This window comes from Branchiostoma lanceolatum, chromosome 10 (genome assembly GCF_035083965.1).
Source record: "Branchiostoma lanceolatum isolate klBraLanc5 chromosome 10, klBraLanc5.hap2, whole genome shotgun sequence".
Taxonomy (NCBI): domain Eukaryota; kingdom Metazoa; phylum Chordata; class Leptocardii; order Amphioxiformes; family Branchiostomatidae; genus Branchiostoma; species Branchiostoma lanceolatum.
In genome coordinates this window covers 9292853-9318058 of record NC_089731.1, presented here as the reverse complement: position 1 = coordinate 9318058, position 25206 = coordinate 9292853, and the positions used below count along the sequence as shown (strand labels likewise).

The following is a 25206-nucleotide window of genomic DNA, read 5'->3' as shown; positions in this document are numbered from 1 at the left end:
TTCAATCAGAAATAGACCCTTTAATAAATACAAAGCACGTCAGATGACATACAAATCTTTGAAGCACATACATACACATACATACTGTATATTTCATAACCTCTGTAGGGATAAACAACGCATCACTTGTTTCCACGCATCAACAATAACTATACAAAACTGATTAAAGTCGTACTGATTTAATTTCTCTGTTCTTTGACTATTTAGGAAAACAAAGTTAAACGGACATACAACTGGGAGAAACTGGTAAGACAAAATAAGAAAACAGTTTATTTATTAATTTATTTATTTATTTCATCTTGAGACTCCTGGGTAGCCCAAACAGCTACGATACCTGATTTCCATTGGGGCCCAGTATAATATATGCACAATACGTGTTACAGTTTGGCAGTAGAACGGAAGCGGACAACATGCAATGTGTACAAATAAAATCTGGTGCGTCAAAATCAAAAATCCATAAATCAAAGTTTGATAGACCCATTTACGACCACATCAAATATATCATTTCTATGGACAACACATTTTGGGAAACTGTAGCAACTAGGAAGACAAGGACATTATGCAATTGAAAAGCAATGGAGTGAGCAAATTTTTGAAGGAAAAAACAACAAATTGTTGTGTCCTAATATACAAACACTTTGATGATAGAGTACATAAGAGTTGTGCCGGAGATTGCTTTATGAGGTACTTTTGGGCCTTTTCCATATTTCTGTTGTACATGTCCTTGTGTTTGTGCACCAATGTTCAGCAGTGATTGATTTATAATTTTTCTGAATGTTTGGCAAATCCTGTCATAAAGCTTCTGAACCCATTCATTGGAAAGCCTTGATGGGCACAGATTGGAGGAATTGGTGTGTCATATGAACATCAGACACTGGAAAATGATCTTGTGATTGGATTAATAAACAAAACTATTAGCTTGTAGTGAATTATGTGTTCCATTAGAATCTTCCACATAAAATACAGATCTGTCGCTTAATCTTATCTCATTACATTTAAACTTCAAGCTTCACATTTGTGTCATGCTAAAAGTGTAACTACATTACTGGCAGCACTCTTCTCAACTCCTTCAAAGGTCTGGATTAGATTGGTAGTTGATAGACTTTCAATCTGCAGTTGGTCTCCTTTGGTTTTCAACTAAAGGCCTGATTATACCTTCTTGTGATTGGAACCTGTAAACAGGAGAATATAGCATTTCCCCCCTTCCAACCTCTACTTGGAAAGTAGTCTTGAGTTAGGTTCATGATCTCCCTTACAACCTCTGCTTGAAGAGTAGTCTTCTCAGGCTCACATCCCAACAGGAAATCCCTCAGCTTAGGTCCTTCATACCACTGACACTGCAAACACAAGCGTAAAATACATAAATGAATGTGCTTTAAAAAAGGATTAATTTCTTATGAATCTAGAATCAGAAATCTTAATTTGCATGTTGATCAAGATACTACTCAGTTCCGTATCTGTATCTGTACAGCCAGTATAACCACTCGTAAGCGTAACACACCAGCTTCGCAGGTACATGCTGGGCATCAGCTATAGATACAGTACAGACAGATACATGTATACATGCATATAGGCAACCCCAGAAAAAAACAGAAGCAGGTGTTATTTGTAATAGACCACATCTTTATAAATACAAAATCAACCAAGTTGGTAAAAATTATTTACAGATGAACATATAAATGAACCATTTATAATCCAGGAATTGAGTAGTACTAGTGCTCCTTCATGCAGACCCATGGGGTGTGATGTATGATGGGAATCATCCCTTAAGTACTGGTTCTTATGGGATAATTGCTGAAGTTCCAGGTCAATTTTTGGGCCAACGCAATAGAAGACTTAAGTTGTTAAAGGGTGGAAATTGATGAATGAATATTCACACAAACACTATAAACATTATTTTCAACATCAGACTAGATATCCTAAGAGCGCATTTTTGGAAGGGCCTTTTTTTCAAGTCTTTTAAAGTAATATTATTGGGTATCAATGGGATGTTTGACTAAGATGAAAGTCTAATTTTGACCCAAAGCAAGTGGAAAAAACATTTACTAAGGCTATAATTTGACAAACAAGTATCCAGAAACACATTGAAAATGTAATTTTTAATTCAAGTCAAGTCGCCAAGTTGAAGTTTGTCCAAGGTTGTTCAGGATATAACATGTAACACCTGGTTAGAGCTGTGTACCTAAACAAATTCTAGGTACAGGTACACAGGTTTAGGTACAGGTCTGGCCCTGAACTACTAATGTTCAAGTAATGGTTGATTAAAGGACAAAAACAACCGATAACAACATAATGTTTAATTCTGCTAGACACGGGCCTATTACATGGCATCTATAATGACCATCACCCTCACCAATAGTCAGCTATGACTCCAGTATTGAAATAAAGATGAAAATTTGACTCAGGCACATTTAAAGCTCAATCTGTGCTACAGTACAGTACACTTCAGTACACTGCCACGGTAATTCATGGTGATTCTATCGGTCAAAGTTGCCTTCCACTGATCTGTAATCCTCAGGCTTGACCTGATTAAGTACCGGTACAGCATGGCTACCAGGCAAAACTATAAATATACAATTCATTTCATTTTTGAGGGGATTTGAGGGTAAAGGAGCTTTCGTAGTGCTCGTAGTTCGTGGCTCAAACAATTTTTCAGTTTATTTGTTAGTTTGAACCTTTATTTATTCATGAAAAGCTCAAATAGGTCTGCAGACTGCAATTACAAAACACAATTATTCACAGGGTCATGATTTTGCCAACTGCAGGAATTTGAAGATTTACTGTTAGTACCTACAATACACTGGACAGACTGCTGACATCTGAGCTGCTGCTGCTGTCTCTGCCATGGCTCCTCTTCTTCTTCACATGTCCTACACACAAGAAATTCAACAATAATACAGAATTATACACATGTACACATGTATTCTTCATTCAGTTGTCAATCTATCAAGTTCACATTCAATACTGTACTGTACTCCCAAACAATTGTGGAACATGCTTTACGAAAGGTGCATTAACCCATTGATCTGAACAAACTGGTAAGTCTTGCGTGGATGGTGTGCTTCTAAATACAAACCATGCCTTCGGCAGTATTACCTGATGCTGTCAATATCCTCTCCAAGCCTGACAACGATGAACACTCTCCTTGTTGGTGGTTCACCCTGTTCAAAGACACATGGACACATTATCAAGGTCTCATTCATGAGTTTTTTTCGCCCCATAGCTATAAAACATGTTTTACATATGGGCGCGTTCGTAATGAAGCTATAGGAAATGCACCAAGGTCATTCATTCTCTGTTGAGCACATGTACCCTACATCATGTAATAAAATTGGCAACATTCACTACATACAATCTCTTTTTATAGCAATTACACACTGTACTTAGCTACTAGTACACCCCCCAAAAGGCGCTTTCCAGCTGAAAGCGCACGACCGCATCCCCGACAATGCCCGGCTGTGGACGTCCGACATCGCGCATGGCCGCCAAACTTTACCTGCTAATTTCTTCAGTTACAAACAAGCTTTTATCAGTTTGATGCTTGAGATCAGTTGGGGTGGCTAAAGGGGAATTTTCCCACCAATCTAAACACACGTTCATGCAGTCGTTAATATTTTGGGGTACAGATTCTTTTAGGGTACCCACTCGGAGTAATACAGGAATGAGACCTTAATGTCCGATGAGAAAGGGTGTACACCAACCATCTATCCTTGTGTCACTGTCCCCTTATGTCGTTTGGCTGGCAAAAAAAATGTTCATTAGCAAAAGAACCAGAGAATCTGCACAGTTGACAGAAAGTTATTCATTAGAATGTGCAATTCGCTTGTACCTGCTGAGATGGGAAAAACCATTCATCAAAACAATAGAAGCCAAATACCCGTGTATTCTTGGAGGGGGGGAAAAATCATTAATTAGGACAATATAAACCAAAAACCGGTTACTGCTCAGAGGAAAAAAAACATTCCAAAGAATAATAGAAGCCAAACACATGTGTCTGCTATAAGAAAAAAAATCCTTTATCAGCACATGCAGCCAAACACGTGTGTGAGGGTGTGTCTGCTCAGAGGAAAAAAATCATTCATCAGTAGAACAGAAATAAAATACCCATGTCTGCTAAGAGGGAAAGAATCATTCATCAGAATAATAGAAGCCAAACACCTGTATCTGCTAAGAGGAAAAAAATCATTTTATCAGAATAATAGAAGCCAAACACATGTATCTGCTGAGAGGGAAAAAATCATTCATCAGAATAATAGAAGCCAAACACCTGTGTCTGCTGAGAGGGAAAAAGTCATTCATCAGAATAATAGAAGCCAAACACCTGTATCTGCTGAGAGGGAAAAAATGATTCATCAGAATAGTAGAAGCCAAACACCTGTGTCTGCTAAGAGGAAAAAATCATTCATCAGAATAATAGAAGCCAAACACATGTATCTGCTGAGAGGGAAAAAATCATTCATCAGAATAATAGAAGCCAAACACCTGTGTCTGCTGAGAGGGAAAAAGTCATTCATCAGAATAATAGAAGCCAAACACCTGTATCTGCTGAGAGGAAAAAAAATGATTCATCAGAATAGTAGAAGCCAAACACCTGTGTCTGCTAAGAGGAAAAAATCATTCATCAGAATAATAGAAGCCAAACACATGTATCTGCTGAGAGGGAAAAAATCATTCATCAGAATAATAGAAGGCAAACACCTGTGTCTGCTAAGAGGAAAAAAAAAAACATTCATCAGAATAATAGAAGCCAAACACCTGTGTCTCCTGAGAGGGGAAAAAATCATCATCAGAATAATAGAAGCTAAACATCTGTGTCTGATAAGAGGGAAGAAATGAGTCATCAGAATAATAGAAGCCAAACACCTGTGTCTGCTGAGAGGAAAAAAATGATTCATCAGAATAATAGAAGCCAAACACCTGTGTCTGCTAAGAGGAAAAAATGATTCATCAGAAAAATAGAAGCCAAACACCTGTGACTGCTAAGAGGAAAAAATGATTCATCAGAAAAATAGAAGCCAAAAACCTGTGTCTGATGAGAGGGAAAAAATCATCATCAGAATAATAGAAGCCAAATACTTGTGTCTGCTAAGAAAAAAATAACAATTTATGAGTCTAAGAACAATAGATTAGACAAATACCTGTATCTGCATGGAGGGAAAAAATCATTTATCATTATATGCAGCCAAACATCTGTGTCTGCTCAGAGGAAAAAATCATTCATCAGAATGGTAGAAGCCTGTACTAGTATATGCTTGGAGGAATGAAATCATTCATCAGTAGAACAGAAAGCAAATACCTGTGTCCGTTCAAATGAAAAAATCATTCTTCAGAATAATAGAAGCCAAATACCTGTATCTGCTTGGAGGAATAAAATAATGTATCATTACATGCAGCCAAACATGTGTCTGCTCAGAGAAAAAAATCATTCATCAGTAGAACAGAAAGCAAATACCTGTGTGTGCTCAAAGAAATAAACTCATTCATCAGATTAATAGAAGCCAAATACCTGTATCTGCTTGGAGGAATAAAATGATTTATCATTACATGCAGCCAAATACCCAGGTCTGCTCAGAGGAAAATAAAATAAAACTAGAGAGGCAACATTTGCGGGCAAATACAACATATTTCACCCATCATCGCCTTCCCCATGCACAATGTGATCAATCACACACATAATGAACCATTCCATAGACACATCAACCGAAAAAAATGGATTACCAGTCCAAAATTCAATTTTTGAAAATGCAAGATGCAAGGATGGCCTTTTTTGATAATCAAAATGCACATTTGTGGCTTCGCTACCATGATATTTAAACCAAATGACCAGAAATTTGGTATGGAAATGCCTCTGATATATACTCACAGGTCTTTCTTTGCAATTCAGAATAATCAAGTCCCTAGCTTTCTATTCGAGAGAAAACTGGTGATGGCTGGTTAGATAGCACACGCCGTGACGGTATGTAGATCAGACCGGTTCTCTCCACACACACACATACACATTCACTCACAATCTTACCATTTTTGTACTTAAGAGCAAAAATGCAAACATAACACTTTGAATCTTGAGAGTTTTACTTCAGCACAAAATTGAAACTGAACACTTGTCTTCTCCCATTCTCTTATTATTTCCTCTATGTAGATACGAATACTGCGAGTTGAATCATTTCCATGTCAAACCTTTACCCACAAAATTATATTACATGAAGATTACATTGCAGAAAATCTACATTCATGTCAAAATATACATGTTTTCGGGATTGGCTGCAATCTATTAGTAGTATATCCTTTTCTGGCTGGCAGGGTCTGCCTGCTTCTTCCACAGGCAGTTTCTCATGGATACCGAACAGTCAATGCAAAATATTTCAGAAACATATTCAAGGAGCGCCTTTAAGGCGATTTTCTGTCAAGCGGCAAACAATAAGAATCTTTAAGAAACTTGAAACATATTCAAAAATAAAAGCAGACTTTCATATGGAGAATCAGTATACAATGTAAGTAGCCAGCTGATACTATCTACCATTAACAACATTGTATAGCCTGGAACCTTGCTGCAGTTTGTACTAGATTAGAACAAGTAGCCAGCAGTATTTTGCCTTACATTGTACCTGTTACAATTGTTGTGCAATAAACTTTAACTTGACTTGGACCATGATCTGCTTCTCTTCTCTGGTGGGGTCTGGAGGATAGAAACAGAAGAGTGAGATTTAGCATTTCAATACAGAGCTGAAACACTGATAAAAAAAAAACTATAGACAGATATGGAATCTGTTCATGTGTCCAAATAAACATGCATGATTCCAGAATTACTTACAATCTCGTGTGGATGGCTGGGGCCAGATTTGTCTACTTCCTCCAAATGTGGTTTATCGGGGACCAGGTTCTGCTTCTCTACAGGAGGTCCCATCTAGAGAACACAAACAGGAGCGCAAGATTTAGCATCACAATGCAGAGTAGAAACATTCATCAACAATATATTTTGACCATACTTATAGTATGGGCAAAATATAATTAAGAAATTACATTCATTTGCAAACTGTACATATTGTCTGTTGTCAGAAGAAAACATTACTTAACATTTAGTTGTGTTGGAGCAAGGAGGTTTTATAAAACCTCCTTGGTTGGAGATAATCTTCTCTTCGATGTCCATGCCAGACCTGTCTCTACATCTACATGTACGTGTAGTGACAGAAGACAACAGGCCCTACCTGTTGTGTGCCACGAGCATAATCTTTCAACTGCCCCTTATCATCTGAAAAGAAACAGAGACACTTCATTCATTCTTGTATACATTACTGGACATCTCTCAAAATGCTTTTCAATGGGAAAATGATACGAAATATGACAATGACAGAAATATGAAAACACTTACACATATTGTAAGGAAAATAAAGCCAAATGACCTGAGATTTGTTATAACACTCTAAAAACACAATCAATGCAAATGACAAATTGGCAGTAACAATTAAGTATTGACACGAATGGTTCTTAATCTACAAGGCTTCCAATCATGGAACATCCACCAAGCTCCCCCTTAAGCAGGTCTTCCCAATGTTCCCATCCCCCACTGAATGTGCCTGGTGGGAAGGTGGGAAGCTGGCACAAATATGCCATTCACAGGCTTCCACTTACCAGGCTCCCCCTTGCCAGGTCATTTTGGCAAGAGCCAGAGCAGGACCCTTAGTCCTTCCCCATCCACCTTGCCACCACCAAATGTACCGGGTGGCAAGGGCCGGTATGCTGGCACAAATATCATTCTCTGGCTCCCAGTTATGGAGCACTCACCAGGCTCCCCCTTGCCAGGTCATTTTGGCAAGAGCCAGAGCGGGACCCTTAGTCGTTCCCCATCCCCCTTGCCACCACCAAATGTGCCGGGTGGCAAGGGCCGGGACGCTGGCACAAATATATCATTCACAGGCTCCCAGTTATGGAGCACTCACCAGGCTCCCCCTTGCCAGGTCATTTTGGCAAGAGCCAGAGCAGGACCCTTAGTCGTTCCCCATCCCCCTTGCCACCACCAAATGTGCCGGGTGGCAAGGGCCGGGACGCTGGCACAAATATATCATTCACTGGCTCCCAGTTATGGAGCACTCACCAGGCTCCCCCTTGCCAGGTCATTTTGGCAAGAGCCAGAGCGGGACCCTTAGTCGTTCCCCATCCCCCTTGCCACCACCAAATGTGCCGGGTGGCAAGGGCCGGGACGCTGGCACAAATATATCATTCACTGGCTCCCAGTTATGGAGCACTCACCAGGCTCCCCCTTGCCAGGTCATTTTGGCAAGAGCCAGAGCGGGACCCTTAGTCGTTCCCCATCCCCCTTGCCACCACTAAATGTGCCGGGTGGCAAGGGCCGGGACGCTGGCACAAATATGTCATTCACAGGCTTCCAGTCATGGAGCATCCATCTAATCTCCAAGCAGATCTACACGGTGCCAAAAATCGTATATGCTAGCCAGAGAAGCTACAGTCAGCCAGACGGTGCGGACTGGAGCTTCTCTGGCTAGCATATATGATTTTTGGCACCGTGTAGATCTGCTTGGAGATTACATCCACCAGATCCCCTGTTGCCAGGCTATTTTGGCCAGAGCCAGACCAGGACCCTTTGTCCTTCCCCATTCCCTTTGCCACCACCAAATGTGCTTAGGGGCAAAGGTCGGACGCCGGCGCAAATATATCATTCACAGGCTCCCTGTCATGGAACACTCACTGGGCTCACCCTTGTCATCCAGATTGAGAAGGCTGGAGCTGGTACAATACAAGTACTCTCTTATTCCTTTGACTCTGAGTACTAATTTATATGATCACAACACAACGTACAGTACACAGCATCATGGTAGCTGTAGAATGTCTGTATCACACCATGATTGACAACAGTTTCAAGTGGTGAAATGTACACATGGTCAATGAGAGTTCCTTTTACAGTTGTAGCAGCCTCTATCAACTGTTTGAAGCCATTTTTCATCAAGAATGATAGGATTGATTTGTTTTCACTTGAAATCAAATTCTCATTGAAGTCACCAACAATCACTGTGTTATTTCTTTCTACTGCAGACAAGTGCTCCAACAGTTTCTCCAAACCGGATATGAATAGTTTTTTTTGGACTTTTGGTGGTCTATAAACTGCTACAATGAGATGTTTCATGGGCATGCAGTCAGCAGAAACTTGAACCACCTCACATTCTAGGCCGATGTCATTTGGGATGGGAATTTCAGAACACCTGTATATGTCACGGACATATACTGCCACGCCTCCACGAGGGGAATCAATTGTCCTATTAGAACCTTCCTCACAAACATACTTACTTGACCTGTCTTTGCGAAACATGTTAAAACTCTCCAACTGCACCTGAGAGGACTGCACATTTTCTGACAGCCATGTTTCAGTCAGGCATATGATATCAGCTGTAACCAAACAAGTTGACTTCAGACTTTTTAAGTGACTTACAAGTCCTTCAGTATTGTGATGGACAATGTTCAACCTCAACACCTCATTTACAGCTCTGTCCCAAACATTTGTAAATGGGTTGGATAGATATTCGAAGTGCATCATCTTATTGACTTCCTTCTGCACAGCCTCATCACAGTAGATGGACTCCTGCTTATAGTCTGTGATGTGAAGACCGCCTATGGAACATACCCTACTCAATGCAACATACGCCATACCTGATGCAAACATTTTTTTCATCGAGACAACCACTTCAGGAACAGTCATGCCCTGTACTTTGTGTACTGTACAGGCCCAAGCTAGCTTGAGAGGAATTTGGTAACGTTTGGCTTTACTCAACCTCTTCAAGTTGTCCTCAATCTGATGTATAGGCACTGAATTTTCAGGTAGACTGCTTGGAACTGCACTTTTTTGTCTTTCAAGCGCGCCTGCATTCGGATGATCAAACTGCACAAAGACAGTCCCAACTTCATTTGCATCATTCTGACCACCTGTTACACCAGTCACTGTTCCAAACGCACCATTCACAAGACCATCCTCAACATTGACATTTCTACAAAGCATGACCCTAGCACCAACCCCAACTTTGACCACATCAAGGAGGTCCTGTTTTTCTCCTTTTACATGAGGTCGTCTTGACATTGAACCTGTGGTGAGATCTTTCACAAAATCAGAGGCTTCAAAGCATCTTATATCTGAACACCTGAGATTCAACATCTTGTCATTATGGTCTGCGGCAGCATCATTTCTGGAAAAGATGTGAAGTGCATCCTTAGGATAATCATCCGATGCGAAGTCTACAGCTAAAACCCTTGATGCTAAAAGTTTGTCATCTTCATCTGAAAGTTTGTCTTCTTTTCTCTTCACCCTCATTCTATTCAAAAGCTTTGCAAAGGAAGCGTCATCCTTCTGCCTCATGATTTCCTCAAGTTCAATAACTTCAAAGATTCGACTCCACAAGTCACCAATTTCTTTTTCCTTGTAGAGACTTCCTCCACTGACTGGAGGTATCTGATACATGTCACCCACTGCCAAGATGCTTACATTTCCAAAGTCTGCATTTGGCCTTCCTTGTGTCAGCTGACGCAACCTACCATGGATAAAGGACAGTAGCTTTTTGTCGACCATTGATACTTCATCTACAATCACAATTTTCAGGCTTTCAAACTGTGCACGCAAAGTGTTAAGGGTACTTTCAGCAAGGGGTTGATACTTGCTGGTCATAACATTCAGATGGAACGCATGGTGGACAGTGCTTCCACCAATATTGAATGCGGCAGTTCCGGTGGGTGCTGTAAGAAGGACAGAGACATTATCAGGGTTTTCTTGTGTCTGTTGTAGTAACCTGGTAGCCTCATAATATATGCATTTGATAAGATGGCTCTTTCCAGTCCCCGCACCACCCGTTACAAAAATATGGAAGGGATCTGGTCGTTTTCCCTGTGCAATGTCCATACACCACTTACGTACAAAATAGAAGACCTTCTGTTGTATTGGGTTGAGTGACTGCATCATGGGGATCGCATCTTTCGAGGAGACTTTCGCCTGGCAGCCTTCTAGGGTAAAGCTTCTTTCTTTGGATTTGTCAGTTGTTGCTAGGTCAGGGATGTCGTCCTCTGTGCCTTCATTACCCTCATTCGCTTCATTTTCTTCTCTCATATTTTGACACTCAAGTCTTTCTTGCTCCAGTTCGGGGAAGATCTGGGCCCATACATCTTCTACATAAGTACCGTTTTCTACATCTTTGCGTGCCTGCTCAATTTCTTCAACATTTTGCTCAAATTTGCGCCTATTCCCATTCACAATGACATTGACCCTATCCTCCGAGACTGACAAGGGAGCAAACCCATCAGAGTAGAATTCTTCATACTTTGCAAATGGTGGTGGTTTCAACTGCGTGTCAATGTAGTGTGGCAAGTACAACTTGAGCAATGTCAAGTAGAATCGCTCTGGCTCTTTCATTCTACTAAATTTGGCATAACGGATGATTGCAGGCTTAGATCTTGTACGTTTTTGTACAACCCCCAAATTATCCCTTAGCACATGCTTTGCTACTCCTCTAGAAGATTGCTCGACATTACTTTGTTTGCCTGAACGAGAAACGACACGATACTCAGAGACAAACTCTGCAGCACACATTGATCGGAAGGGTTCTTCTGGTGGTCTTGCCTTGTATCGATCCATAATGCTTGGCATCCAGATGCTTGCTTCATCACAGTTTCCCTCATTCTGAAGCTTTTGAATTTCCGCCAAAGGTTTTGACAAGCGAGTAGCTTGCTCATCTGTTGGTATGAAAGTGACTGCTCTGGAACAATCCTTCAACTTAAGGCTACAGACTCGATACACTGCCTCCTGGGCACTCACTTCCCTATGGTGAAGGTAGGCACCGCCAACTTTTCTCATTTCTCTCAGTACATCCTCATTGCCTTCCCTTGCCTCTTTCTGGGCCTGTTTGAGTAGCTTTCCCATTTCTCTTTCTGCTTTGCTGATATATGATACAATGTACCTGACACAACTGTATGCGTCGAGAACAAACTGGATGTCCATGTTACCATTCCAAGCCCGGAGTAGATGCGGATTGTAATTGTTCACCCATATGTCCTTTGGCTCACGTCTGAGCACTACCTGCTTCCTGGTTGCCATCAAGTTGAAAGCGTCACAGAACTGTGCTGTGGTGAGATTTGCCTCCTTCAAGATGTCATCAGTGGAGCACTTTTCTGGCTCTGTGGTCTTGTCCAACACGTCCCAGAACTTTTTGAGGACGACCTCAGCTTCCTTCTTTCTTCCTTTGAAAGCTGCCATTTCTTGATCGGTTAGATCCTGCAGTTTCACGGGGTCGCACATAAATGTCTGGTTCACTGGAGGTTTTGGAAATGCGAACCTACAGACCTTGCCACCTTTCTTGCAAGATGATGTGTGACCTTTTCGGTGCATTTGAACCTGACTAACTATGTCAAACAACTCTTTATCTGTCTCTGAGTCCGGTAGCTGACTGCACACATACCTGTCCACAAAGGAGCAGACCTCCTCGTCAGAATTTACGTTCAATTTTGGCGCATCTTTCACCCAAAACAAACAGTGGATATGTGGACTTCCGCGCTGTTGAAACTCTGTCCGCGTAAAGGTGTCTACGACTTCTCCAATTGGTTGCGATGGAGATTCAATGAGATGTTTAAAAAGCAGCTTGACTCTACAATCAAACATGCGAGCAGCAGTGACAGGATTACTTCTCAAAATGTTGCAACGCTCTTCCCACGACAACTCACTTACTGGTACGGTACCATGGTCTTGTCGAATCGCCTCTAAGACTTCTGGCCAGCGCAAATCTGCGGCAGAAAATGTTGCGAACCAGGTTGGAATTCCGAGCTGTCTTATCATCGCGAACAGTTCATTTAGCGCCCTGTCCCAAAACTGCGGGGTGCCCCTGACTGGCTGCAGGAAGCGATAGCCTTGATCTGACTTAAGAATGTCACGTAAATCCTCTTTGTTTGACAACATGCTAGAAGATATTCTACGGCCATCACTTGTTGTAGGTGAACCTTTTCGCATAGATATGGAAATATTTGATTGTATGAAGTGCAGCTCTGTTACAAATTGTGCATAGAATATGTAGCTAGCGTCTCTCGCAAACCGTGTATCTGCACCCATAAGGCGTGCCTTGAAGTACTTACTAGGTGTAATACGCACATCACGATTATCATTAAAAGAAAACTTCCCAGTGGGAAATTGAACAGGGAACGACATTGCCTCTCCTCCAACCTCCTGGAATACAAAAATTGGCTTGTTTCCCTCTCCTGGAGCCACAGACAGGACGCATTCATCGTAGTGGTCAAGAAATTCCTGCCCTATGTCTACTGGTTGAAGGCAAGTGTCATGGGGCAGACCCCGCAAGCGGCTGTCAAGCTCTTCTTCCTCGTTCAGACCTGCTTCTTCCATTGCTTCATCCACATTCACCTGTTGAAGAATGTTGTCCATTTCATCATCTTCCATAGCCTCTCCAGGTGGTCCTTCCATGCCATCCCCTTCAACACTGACAGACGCGAGGTGGTCTGGGGTGATACAAACTTCTGAGTCGTCCTCCTCTCCATGTTCAGCATCAGATGGTTCAAGAAGCCCTTGTTCTTCGTTCCAAGACAAAGCCCAGTCTGCGTCAATAGATGTACCAGTGTAATGTTCATGATTCTCCACAAGATACCTAAGAGCAACATCGACCCTTTTTGGACTGATTTGTCTATACATGTGATGGCCACTATACTGTAGCTTCTTCTTAAGTTTTACTTTGATTAACAGAGCTTCAGTAGGCATTCTGGGAAGGATTGCATGTGTTTGACTTACATCTGCTGGGACGCACACTACATTGCCGACAACACCTTTCTGGCCCCCTTTTGGGAGAGCGGCAATTTTCATAAATGGTATTCGCTTAGCTACGAGTTGTGACTCAAGAATGTTGAGACTTTTCAGCTCAGCGGGTATTTCTGGGAGTTTCATTTTATTACTTTGGGCCTGGTATGGAACTGCTTTCTTTGTCTTCAAATGCTGGTCACAACAGTGACATATCCACTCTTTCCCCCTGGATGAATTTGCTGTGTGACACACATGTGGGCTGCAGTCTACATTGCATTGATGTACATACGTACCTGTAAGACAGTGGTGAACAGCCTGAACATACTTTGATTTGTTACAGATTACAACTTGTTCATGAAACAAAAGCCTATGACATACTGTACAAACAAATTCTGGTCCCTTTTTGCATTCCACTCGAAACTTTTCAATTGCCTTCTCTACATCTGGTAAATTCTCGTTTCTGTTTCTGTTAATCTGCACATTTGTTTTTTTCAAATCTCTATGATTTTGATCTGTATGATACCTATTCGTTTCATAGTCTCGCTTATCCTGGGCATGGTCTTCATCTGTATGATACCTATTCGTTTCATAGTCTCGCTTATCCTGGGCATGGTCTTCATCTGTATGATACCTATTCATTTCATAGTCTCGCTTATCCTGGGCATGGTCTTCATCTGTATGATACCTATTCATTTCATAGTCTCGCTTATCCTGGGCATGGTCTTGATCTGTATGATACCTATTCGTTTCATAGTCTCGCTTATCCTGGGCATGGTCTTCATCTGTATGATACCTATTCGTTTCATAGTCTCGCTTATCCTGGGCATGGTCTTCATCTGTATGATACCTATTCATTTCATAGTCTCGCTTATCCTGGGCATGGTCTTCATCTGTATGATACCTATTCATTTCATAGTCTCGCTTATCCTGGGCATGGTCTTGATCTGTATGATACCTATTCGTTTCATAGTCTCGCTTATCCTGGGCATGGTCTTCATCTGTATGATACCTATTCGTTTCATAGTCTCGCTTATCCTGGGCATGGTCTTCATCTGTATGATACCTATTCATTTCATAGTCTCGCTTATCCTGGGCATGGTCTTCATCTGTATGATACCTATTCGTTTCATAGTCTCGCTTATGCTGGGCATGGTCTTCATCAGTGTGGTACCGCCCCTTCTTTCTATCCCGCTGGACCTGGGCGTGCTGTTCATCTGTGCTATATCGTGTCTTCTTTCTATCCCGCTGGGCCTGGGCATACTTCTCATCCTGCTGGTATCGTTTCCTTTCTCGGTCCCGTCTGGCCTTTTTCTGGTCCTCATCAGCGTTGTTATTCAGTGTTGACTTTCTCTTGCTGCTGGCAACTTGTGAGGCCGCTGCAGCCTCTTCTCTGTGGCGCCGTGACATACTCCTTGTCTGTCTTCTGCTGAAGACTGTTGTGTCCTTATCATCGTTATCATTCAGTGCAGTCTTTCTCGTGCTACTGGCAACTTGTGAGGCCGCTGCAGCTTCTTCTCTGTGGCACCCTGTGATACTGTGTCTTCTGCTGAAAACTGTTGTGACAACATCAAAATGATTCCCGTCTTTATTGTGCAAGTATAAAGCATTACTACTTTGTAATGTACTGTCACACCACGGATACTTACTCCATTCCCACGTATAGCCATACTCACTGTACACAAAGATGTTTCTTCCCAGCAGTGAAGACATCGCATTTACTTCTACCTGTGTGGCCCATGTACGAAGATCTGCTGGATGAGGGTTCAGCTCAGTTCGACCATCACGAGACAGGTACTGGTCCATGGTTCGTCCATTTGGCTCAAACACAAACCAAGGTCTGTAAACATCTTCAGACAATGTTGCCATATATTCAATCGTACGCTGCCTTAATATAGCGTGATACTTTTCTGTGCCACAAATATGGTAGCTTATCGCCCTATAAAAACAATTCCCGTCCCCATCCATTTTAATGGGATTGATCGGTGGTTTGGAATCCAAAGGGACATCCATTTGTTCAATATTGAGATATCCTTCAACAGGAAGGTTAAACTGACCTGCAAGTTGCAATTGATCATTTTCTGTGAAGGGCTTGAACCTGAAATCTCCAACCTTCGACTCCCCAGTTACCTCTAATTCCTGCTCCTCCCCCTCCTCCCCTCTTACCTCTAATTCCTGCCTACCAGCTGGGTCCTCCAATCTTACCTCTAATGGCTGCTCATCAACTGGCTCCTCACCTCTTACCTCCAATACCTGCTCGTTGGCCAGATCCTCTCCTCTTACCTCCAATTCCTGCTCGTTGGCCAGATCCTCGCCTCTTACCTCCAATACCTGCTCAACAGCCGGTTTCTGTCCTCTTATGTGTAACTCATGCTTGTCGACCCGATCCTTAATTTGCTGCTTTGCCTTCCACTCATTCAACCTCTTCATTGGTTTCTTACTCTTGCGTCTTGGCATTTCTGCTAAAAAAATGAAAGTACCAGAATGTACATTCTGAAAGATTGCATACACATGGTAAAAGTTTAGAACCTCTCCGAAAATTCTAGTTTCCAACTAAGCTCCTTGCATACTAAACATCACAAAGTACATGTATCCACAATAATGACATTCCCTATGTCCTTGAAAATGTAGTGGCTTGTGTGGCAGTTTGCCAAAGTAGCCCCCCTCCCCCAAAAATCTGAGGAACACAGGAAGACGTCACCATGAAAACAAAATAAATCTCCAGTTTATAACCATCATGAAACCGAAATGATACAGAAACCTCTATCTTAAGCTAGTCGTTTATAACGGAAGACCGATTTCATAGCTACTAAAGTCTTGCAAAATGTCCGCTATAACTACGATAGTCAAGTCAAGTCAAGTCAAGGCCTTTATTATACTTCGAATGCTTGTTCGGCCATAATATGGCCGCTTTTCGACAAGGTCGAAGTGAAACGGAGGGGCAGGAGTCACGGTACAAAAATAAACTTAACGTAAACTTAACGTAACCGATATCCAGTCCATATTTGCACTCAAGGGCTAATTATGTATGATCCAATAGGTATTTGTATACGTAAACAACAGAGTGCCGAGCACATAATTTCTTACCTGATAAAATTGTCCGCTATCTCTACGAAGTAAATGTTACTGAGCCGTTGGTTCTTGAGTTAGTTTATAGAGGAGAGCGTAGTTGGCCGAAGACTCTACTCTTAGTCTACTCTACTCCACCGTACAAAGTCCGACAAACAAAAATATGAGTGGTTCCATGGAAATTTCCAATTTTGCTTAGTTTGAACACAGCAAAACGTAACATACGAAATGTGACCACGAAAATAAATACATTTTATTTATCTATTTATAAAATGAAAGGTAACCATTATTTACTAAAAATGTATTAAAAAAATCCAGGGTAAGGCCCAAAAGTGTCTTTGGTCGTTTCTAACGGAAATTGGGGATTTATTCCAAAAACGATGGTGTAGCACTTGCCTGCGGTCACTTGTCACGTGAATGGAAAATTCCGTCGTCTGCAGCGGGCGAACGTGCAGGTTATGAAAACAACATGTCATATAAAAACGTGACTACAAATTTATCAATATATTCATCAATTAAATGTCAAGTAACTATTACTTACTAGAAATGTAAATATTTTCTGGGTGGCGGTTGTTTTTAAGGGGGAACGGTAATTTTATTCCGAAAACACTACGACGCTGGTCTAGCACTTGCCTGCGGTCCCATGAATGGAAAATTACAGAGCGGGCATTTTCAAATGTGTTTACTTAACGAAAGCGACACAAAATATTTAGCGTTATCAATTACCACAAACATCTCTATACGTAAGATAACAATGTAGGGAAGGAATTCGGGATATTAAAGCACTTCTTACCTGGTAACGTTAGTACTTTCTGCTATCTGACGATAGAAAAATGTTGGTCGTGACGCAGAGTGTCGTCTGCTAGCGTACTAGTGATGGAAAATTCCGCAGAAGCTTTCCAACCGACAAGCAGCGGGGGGATGTGTATGCAAGTTCGACAGCAAAAGGTGTTGAACCCGGCGTTATATCCTTTTTATCTACATTTTATGATATTATAAGTACTTTGACATATTTGTTTAGGCATACATTCCTATATACCTTGTTCTTACCCTATATCAATAATGATACATTCAACTTACTCCCCCACAATATCAAAATGGACGCGTCCGCATGCCGCGCGCCTATTAGTATTGAAAGTGACAGAAGTGGCAAATATTGTCAAAAAAGCCCAAAATAAATCGTTTTGAAGATATGTATGCCAAAAATGGGAATGTAGTCCTTGAAATATTTGTTCAAGCCACATATACAGAAAATTTCAGGTCATTCGGTTGAAATACCAGGGCGCAGGAGGCCAAGATATGCTAAAAATAGCCTAAAAACCTCAATAAAATCACTTTCAAGGTCAATATCAAAAAAAGGAAAAGAACGCACATTGGTTTTTGCCTACATTACCCCTGTACCAAATTTCAGGTCATTTGGTCAAAAAATGACAGAGATGAATCGATTTGAAAATTTGACAGGAGGAGAAGAAGAAGAAGAAGAAGAAGAAGAAGAAGAAGAAGAAACATGAGAGAAAACAATATATTCCACCATACTAGGTATGGTGAAATATAAATAGATTAGCCAAATACCAGTATCTGCTTGGAGGATAAAAAAAATCAATATTATTATTACATGCAGCCAAACATACAGGTATGTTTCCTTGGAGGAAAAAAATCATTCATCAGAACATAAAAAACTAAATACCTGTATGTGTCTGCTAAGACAGGAAAAAATCATTAATTACAACATTAGAAACAAAAAACATGTAACTGCTCAGAGTAAAAATCATTCATCAGAATAATAGAAGCCAAATACCTGTGTCTGCTCAGAGAAAAAAAAAATCATTCATCAGAAGAATAGATATCAATACCTGTGTCTGCTCAGAGAAAATATTATTCGTCAGAAAATGCAGTCAAACACCTACGTCTGCTCAGGGGGTAACAAATCATTTATTCGATCATGCATCCAAACACCCAAGTAATCAGAACAGCCAGAGTGTAGTGAGTTTGAATAACTAAAAGTGATTAGAATGTGCTTGGAATGGCTAGAGTGACTTACAGGTGCTTAGAGTGGCTGGAATGACTTACAGGTGCTTAGAATGACTGGAGTGACAGGTGCTTAGAGTGACTGGTGTGGCTTACAGGTGCTTAGAGTGGCTAGTGCAGTGACTTACATGTGCTAAGAATGGCTGGAGTGACAGGTGCTTAGAGTGGCTGGAGTGGAGTGACTTACAGGTGCTTAGAGTGGCTGGAGTGCAGTGCCTTACAGGTGCTTTGAAAGGCTGGAGTGGCTTACAGGTGCTTTGAAAGGCTGGAGTGAAGTGACTTATAGATGCTGGAGTGGCGTTGTAAAGAAAATGGACATTTTCACTGAACTTTAACTTCACAGAACGGATGTGTGAAGAAATTATCAATAATAACAACAGATTTTCCATGATGATGATAAGTTCACAATACAGAGGTGACAGTGATAACAGGGAACATAGAGTTACAGTGAAAGAAACAAGAATTACAGTAGTTTGAAGTAAATCACAAATGATAAACAGTTTTCAGTAAATCCTGAGAAAGGGGTTCATTGAGGGAAAAGTGTCACTTAACTTAAGGAATGCCAAGTTCTTGGGCCCAGTCTTGTGTCAGGAAAATGCTGAGTTGCTGCATTTGAGAATTTCCCATGTTGGTATCCCTTCTGTTGATAGGGAAGCTAGCAGTCTCTTCTCTTGGAGTGGCTCCACTGCTTTTCCTCTAGAATTCAATGTAAATGCTAGATAAATGTAAGGAAAAGGACAAATCTAAACTTCTAGACCAGATTGTAAAAGACACAGGATTAAGCTTACCCGCTGCAGACGCTATGGCTTACTATTATGAACCATGTAACTTGTAGAAACCAGACAGAGAGAAGCAAGGGGTCAGCCTCTGGTCTAGTAACGTAGGAAGCATGGTAGGAAGGTAGACAATTTTGTTTATTTCTTTAGTTTCTATTCCTATCATGTTCCACTAAGGAATAATGGCATGTTATCATGCAGAAAAGCTCTTCATTTCCAAAATGTATACATATGTTTAAAGTAATCTCCTTTCATTACATTTGTTGTACTTTAAGTATGACAACGAAAATCCCATCTTCTCATGGCCAGTCTCAGTTCTGCCCAGGTCTGAAAAATATTCTGTCATTTTTCCTCACATCTGGCACTGATATGATAGACTCCTTTCCAAACTATGGCACCATTTTGAATCTGCTCTTGCGAGAGCACAATTTGGCGCAAGTGCACATGATTTCACACGGGAGCAGAAAGCAAATACTTGTGTCTGCTCAAAGAAAAAAATGATTCATTAGAATAATAGAAGCCAAATGCCTGTATCTGCTTGGAGGAATAAAATTATTTATCATTACATGCTGCCAAACACCTGTGTCTGCTAAGAGAAAAAAAACTCATTCATCAGAATAATAGAAGCCAAACACCTGTGTCTGCTGAGAGGGAAAATATCATTCATCAGAATAATAGATTAGGCAACGTATCTGCTTGGAGGATAAAAAAATCAATATCATCATTACATGTAGCCAAACATATGTTTCTGCTTGGAGGAAAAAAATATTGTTCATCAGAAGAACAATAGAAACTAAATACCTGTGTCTGGTAAGATGGGAAAAATTATCTATTAGAACATTAGAAACCAAAAACCCATAACTCCTCAGAGTAAAAACATCATTCATCAGAATAATAGAAGCCAAACACCTGTGTCTGCTTGGAGGAAAGATCATTTGTCATAACATGCATACAAACACCTATGTCTGCTCAGGGGCTAACAAATCATTTATTTGATCATGCATCCAAACACCCAAGTATTCAGAACAGCCAGAGTGTAGTGAGTTTGAATAGCTAAAGTGATTAGAATGGCCAGACTACATAGGATGATACAAGTGAGTAAGAGGTGCTAAGATTGGCCTGGGTGCAGTCAGAGGTGCTTAGAATGGCTGAGCACATTGAGGTACAAGTGCTTGGAATGGCTAGAGTGACTTACAGGTGCTTAGAGTGACTGGTGTGGCTTACAGGTGCTTAGAGTGATTGGAGCGACTTACAGGTGCTTAGAATGGCTGGAGTGACTTACAGGTGCTTAGAGTGGTTGGAGCTACTTACAGGTGCTTAGAATGGCTGGAGTGACTTACAGGTGCTTAGAGTGGTTGGAGCTACTTACAGGTGCTTAGAATGGCTGGAGTGACTTACAGGTGCTTAGAGTGGTTGGAGCTACTTACAGGTGCTTAGAATGGCTGGAGTGACTTACAGGTGTAAAAAGAGTAGGGGCATGCCCTGGTGTGCGATGGTCCAAATCCTTCTGTCTGGAGTTGGTGATTCACTACAAATCACCCAGATGGAGGCCTGGCGAAACCCCGTCTCGTATCAGCCATACGTTTATTAACACCATTCACCCGGACGGGCTCCCTTGGAAATCAGTTACATAGCAACTGAAGGGACCACCCTAAAGATTAATGATACTGGTGCTTAAAGTGACTGGATTGCAGTGACGTACAAGTGCTTAGAGTGGCTGAGAGACTTACATGTGCTTAGAGTGGCTGTATCGACTTACAGGTGCTTACAATGGTTGGAGTGACTTACAGGTGCTTACAATGGCTGGAGTGACTTACAGGTGCTTAGAGTGGCTGCTGTGATTTACATGTGCTTAGACTGCTGGAGTGTAGGGACTTACAGGTGCTTAGAATGGCTCGAGTGCAGTGAATTGGAAGTGCTCAGTATAGTAAGAGTGCAGTTACTGTAATTCACTTTATCTTCACGGTAGCAAAATTTCAGGGTGTAAGGAAAATGGACATTTTCACTGAACTATACTTCACAGAACGGACGTGTGAAGGAATAATAAATAATCACAACAGGTTTTCCATAATGATGATAAGTTCACAATACAGAGGTGACAATAATAACAGTGAACATAAAGTAACAGTGAAAGAAACAAAAATTACAGTAGTTTTATGTTAATTACAAATGATAAAAAGTCCTGAGAAAGGGGTTCATTGAGGGAAAAGTGTCACTTAACTTAAGGAATGCCAAGTTCTTGGGCCCAGTCTTGTGTCAGGAAAATGCTGAGTTGCTGCATTTGAGAATTTCCCATGTTGGTATCCCTTCTGTTGATAGGGAAGCTAGCAGTCTCTTCTCTTGGAGTGGCTCCACTGCTTTTCCTCTAGAATTCAATGTAAATGCTAGATAAATGTAAGGAAAAGGACAAATCTAAACTTCTAGACCAGATTGTAAAAGACACAGGATTAAGCTTACCCGCTGCAGACGCTATGGCTTACTATTATGAACCATGTAACTTGTAGAAACCAGACAGAGAGAAGCAAGGGGCCAGCCTCTGGTCTAGTAACGTAGGAAGGTAGACAATTTTGTTTATTTCTTTAGCTTCTATTCCTATCATGTTCCACTAAGGAATAATAGCATGTTATCATGCAGAAAAGCTCCTCAATTCCAAAATGTATACATTTGTATATATTAGTTATCTCCTTCACCCAAATTTCATTACATACTGTTGCAGCTGCTACTACAGGTGTGTCAAGTCGTCCATCCCCATCACCGGAGATGATGTCCGCCTGGTGGATTTGGACAATAACTGCAGGGCCGCGCTGCAGGCTGCCTCTCCTCTCTGTATCTATAGTAAAACAAGATGGGTTGGCAAATATTGAATCTTTGAGACATCTGGAAAATATGAGGAAAACATTCCATACATGTGATATCACCGTCATATGTGCCGTTAGTTTTAGCATCAGCGCCAATGCTTGCCTGTGTTAGTACCAGTACCCCAAGCCCAGGGACAGAGGGACCCCTCCACCCACAAATGCTTGCCTGTGTTAGTACCTTAACCCCAAGCCCAGGGACTGAGGGACCCCTCCACCAATGCTTGCCTGTATTAGTACCTACCCCAAGCCCAGGGACAGAGGGACCCCTCCACCAATGCTTGCCTGTGTTAGTACCTTAACCCCAAGCCCAGGGACAGAGGGACCCCTCCACCCACAAATGCTTGCCTGTGTTAGTACCTTAACCCCAAGCCCAGGGACTGAGGGACCCCTCCACCAATGCTTGCCTGTATTAGTACCTACCCCAAGCCCAGGGACAGAGGGACCCCTCCACCAATGCTTGCCTGTGTTAGTACCTTAACCCCAAGCCCAGGGACTGAGGGACCCCTCCACCAATGCTTGCCTGTATTAGTACCTACCCCAAGCCCAGGGACAGAGGGACCCCTCCACCAATGCTTGCCTGTGTTAGTACTACCTACCCCAAGCCCAGGGACTGAGGGACCCCTCCACCAATGCTTGCCTGTGTTAGTACTACCTACCCCAAGCCCAGGGACTGAGGGACCCCTCCACCAATGCTTGCCTTTGTCAGTACCTACTCCAAGGTGAAGCCCAGGGACTGAGGGACCCCTCCACCAATGCTTGCCTGTGTTAGTACCTACCCCAAGCCCAGGGACTGAGGGACCCCTCCACTGATGCTTGTCTGTGTTAGTTGTGAGAGGCTGGAATTATTTCTTCTGCTAAGTAGAAATTCCTTTACTTATGCTACCGGCAAATATGCGGGAACACTAACCGTGTTCGAGACAGACTGACCAAACCTTTGCAAATGACCAAAGCTGTCCCTTTGTGGGTAGAAGTAACATTTCAGGATGTTTCATTTCTAGTAAACATTGATATAAAAGTAAAACAGTCCCTTTATAGCAACATAGGAAGGGTGATGGATTGAAGTATTATATTTGCTGTCAAATGTGGTTTTTCTAGTTTGTCTGCTGAACAGAAACACAACACAATGGGTGGTCATGTCAGTGGGTGTGAAAACTCCCTAACTGCAGATGCCAGGTTTCCTTTTGTTTTGGTAAGGTTTATGACTCTGACACTTGACACAAGCGTTGACTTGTTTGGCTTTTTTCTGTATTTTCCCTACAAAATTTCTCATCAACAACAGGGCATTAACCTTACATTAACCAACGGTTCACATCAAAGATAACAAACAAAAAACAAGTGGCTGTGAACAAAATTACTCAGAATATACAACAACAACAGAATAGAGAGATGCTCATTTCTCTGTTGTCTTGTCAAGATCCCCCACAGCCTCTACTAGTTTAGAACAAGGAGGAAGATTACTTTACCCGCCTTTTTTTCAACATGGCCAGGAGGTTTCAGAGAATAGTATCTGAAGAGCCATGACATACATTTCTTTATTGATTCTCATTTCCTTCAGATATCTTTTCAAAGCAGGGTATTTACAAGCTGAGCCATTGACTTGTTAGATAAAAACTAATAGCATTAGTATATATGTAGCTGATATAGTAGATGGGACCATTATTTTGGCGCAACACAACAACCTCAAAATATGGGGTTTTATCATACAACTGAATGCGGTTTTGATGTATTTTGAAATATCAGTTTTGTACATACCTGTAAACAGCTGTCACAGAAGCCTGGCTGTGAGTCTAGAACATTCCAACCTTTCCGTTTCACCCCCACAAATTATCTGGAGATAAGGCACACATGGCGCTTGTGACCTGTACAAGACAGAAGATGTAAAGTTACACATTCAGGTTCTCACTAAACAAAAACTTCAAGGTTTGGAACAGGTTTTATATCCGCCTAAGATAATGCATGCTGTCTGTGTGATGTGAGGTCTAACGGACAAAATATATATATCTCTTTGTTTGTCTGTTTTATGACCTACTAGTATGCAAGGCAGCAGTTGTATCATCAGTACTATCTATTCAAAAATCCTTGCTCAAGTTGGTCTAATTTTCGTCTCATATATATGATGCGTCATGGCGCCGCGGCGACTTTACCAGGCTCCGCGGATCGCTGGGAAAATAGTAGAAATCGGCCAAATAGAGTGAAAAGTATGCCAAGGGTACTCGGTACGGGTGGTACTCCGCTATACTGGGAAGCTCCGTGGGTCGCCTATTGAGCTTCCCTTGGCATACTTTTCACTCTATTTGCCGATTTCTACTATTTTCCTAGCGATCCGCGGAGCCTGGTAGAGGCTAGCGGCGACTGTTGGAGGGCTTTTTTAGTCTTGCAGTCTTATACATTAGCAGTAAAAAAGCCCTCCAATAGTCGCCGCGGCTATCATGGCGCCATGTTTCTTTGACTTGAATAACAGTTCACAGTTACAGTTAGTTCAGTTAGGGAGGCAGTTAGCTACCCCTCAGCGATACCCCTCCTGGGGTTGTTAGAGGGTATCACAAAGAAAGAAAGAAAGTTACGAGCAAAACATAAACATAAACTTACCGTCAGATAGGAGCTGTGGCGATACAACGTGCATTCCCTGTCGCGTCGGTTCCTAACATGCCCTGACATGTGCTTGTGTGCATGTTTGTGTGACGAACGCTTT

At 41.7% G+C, this 25206-nt stretch overlaps 2 protein-coding genes across 7 annotated transcripts; both read right to left on the bottom strand.

Annotated features, from left to right (window-relative positions):
• Nucleotides 1–25206, bottom strand: LOC136443386 (uncharacterized). 6 transcript variants are annotated; one of them, XM_066440607.1, is made up of 7 exons: nucleotides 25104–25206; nucleotides 24267–24373; nucleotides 22365–22486; nucleotides 21113–22021; nucleotides 3097–3161; nucleotides 2800–2870; nucleotides 1–1337 (listed from the first exon to the last, which is right to left on the bottom strand). In XM_066440607.1, the coding sequence occupies exons 4-7, from the start codon at nucleotides 21133–21135 to the stop codon at nucleotides 1134–1136; spliced, it is 363 nt and encodes a 120-aa protein (XP_066296704.1). In that variant the 5' UTR covers nucleotides 21136–22021; nucleotides 22365–22486; nucleotides 24267–24373; nucleotides 25104–25206; the 3' UTR covers nucleotides 1–1133. The 6 variants fall into 6 exon arrangements, 2 of the variants coding, with proteins under 2 accessions (XP_066296704.1, XP_066296705.1); XM_066440608.1 differs by lacking the exon at nucleotides 24267–24373 and having other exon boundaries at nucleotides 25104–25189; XR_010757142.1 differs by lacking the exons at nucleotides 21113–22021; nucleotides 22365–22486; nucleotides 24267–24373; nucleotides 25104–25206 and adding an exon at nucleotides 3702–5588.
• LOC136443385 (uncharacterized) lies at nucleotides 6055–17053 on the bottom strand. The gene is made up of 5 exons (XM_066440606.1): nucleotides 16871–17053; nucleotides 15460–16245; nucleotides 7206–7249; nucleotides 6812–6904; nucleotides 6055–6676 (listed from the first exon to the last, which is right to left on the bottom strand). The coding sequence occupies exons 2-5, from the start codon at nucleotides 16238–16240 to the stop codon at nucleotides 6632–6634; spliced, it is 963 nt and encodes a 320-aa protein (XP_066296703.1). The 5' UTR covers nucleotides 16241–16245; nucleotides 16871–17053; the 3' UTR covers nucleotides 6055–6631.

Coding starts and splice junctions, on each gene's coding strand:
- LOC136443385 (XM_066440606.1), bottom strand. CDS start 16,240: ATGCCAAGACGCAAGAGTAAGAAACCAATGAAGAGGTTGAATGAGTGG. Junction 7,250..15,459: donor AAGAAACATCTTTGTGTACA/GTGAGTATGGCT, acceptor GTTTCTTTTCAG/ATGATAAGGGGCAGTTGAAA. Junction 6,677..6,811: donor CCAGCCATCCACACGAGATT/GTAAGTAATTCT, acceptor TCTATCCTCCAG/ACCCCACCAGAGAAGAGAAG.
- LOC136443386 (XM_066440607.1), bottom strand. CDS start 21,135: ATGCCCCTACTCTTTTTACACCT. Junction 3,162..21,112: donor CCCCTACTCTTTTTACACCT/GTAAGTCACTCC, acceptor GTCTTTGAACAG/GGTGAACCACCAACAAGGAG. Junction 2,871..3,096: donor GAGGATATTGACAGCATCAG/GTAATACTGCCG, acceptor TCTTGTGTGTAG/GACATGTGAAGAAGAAGAGG.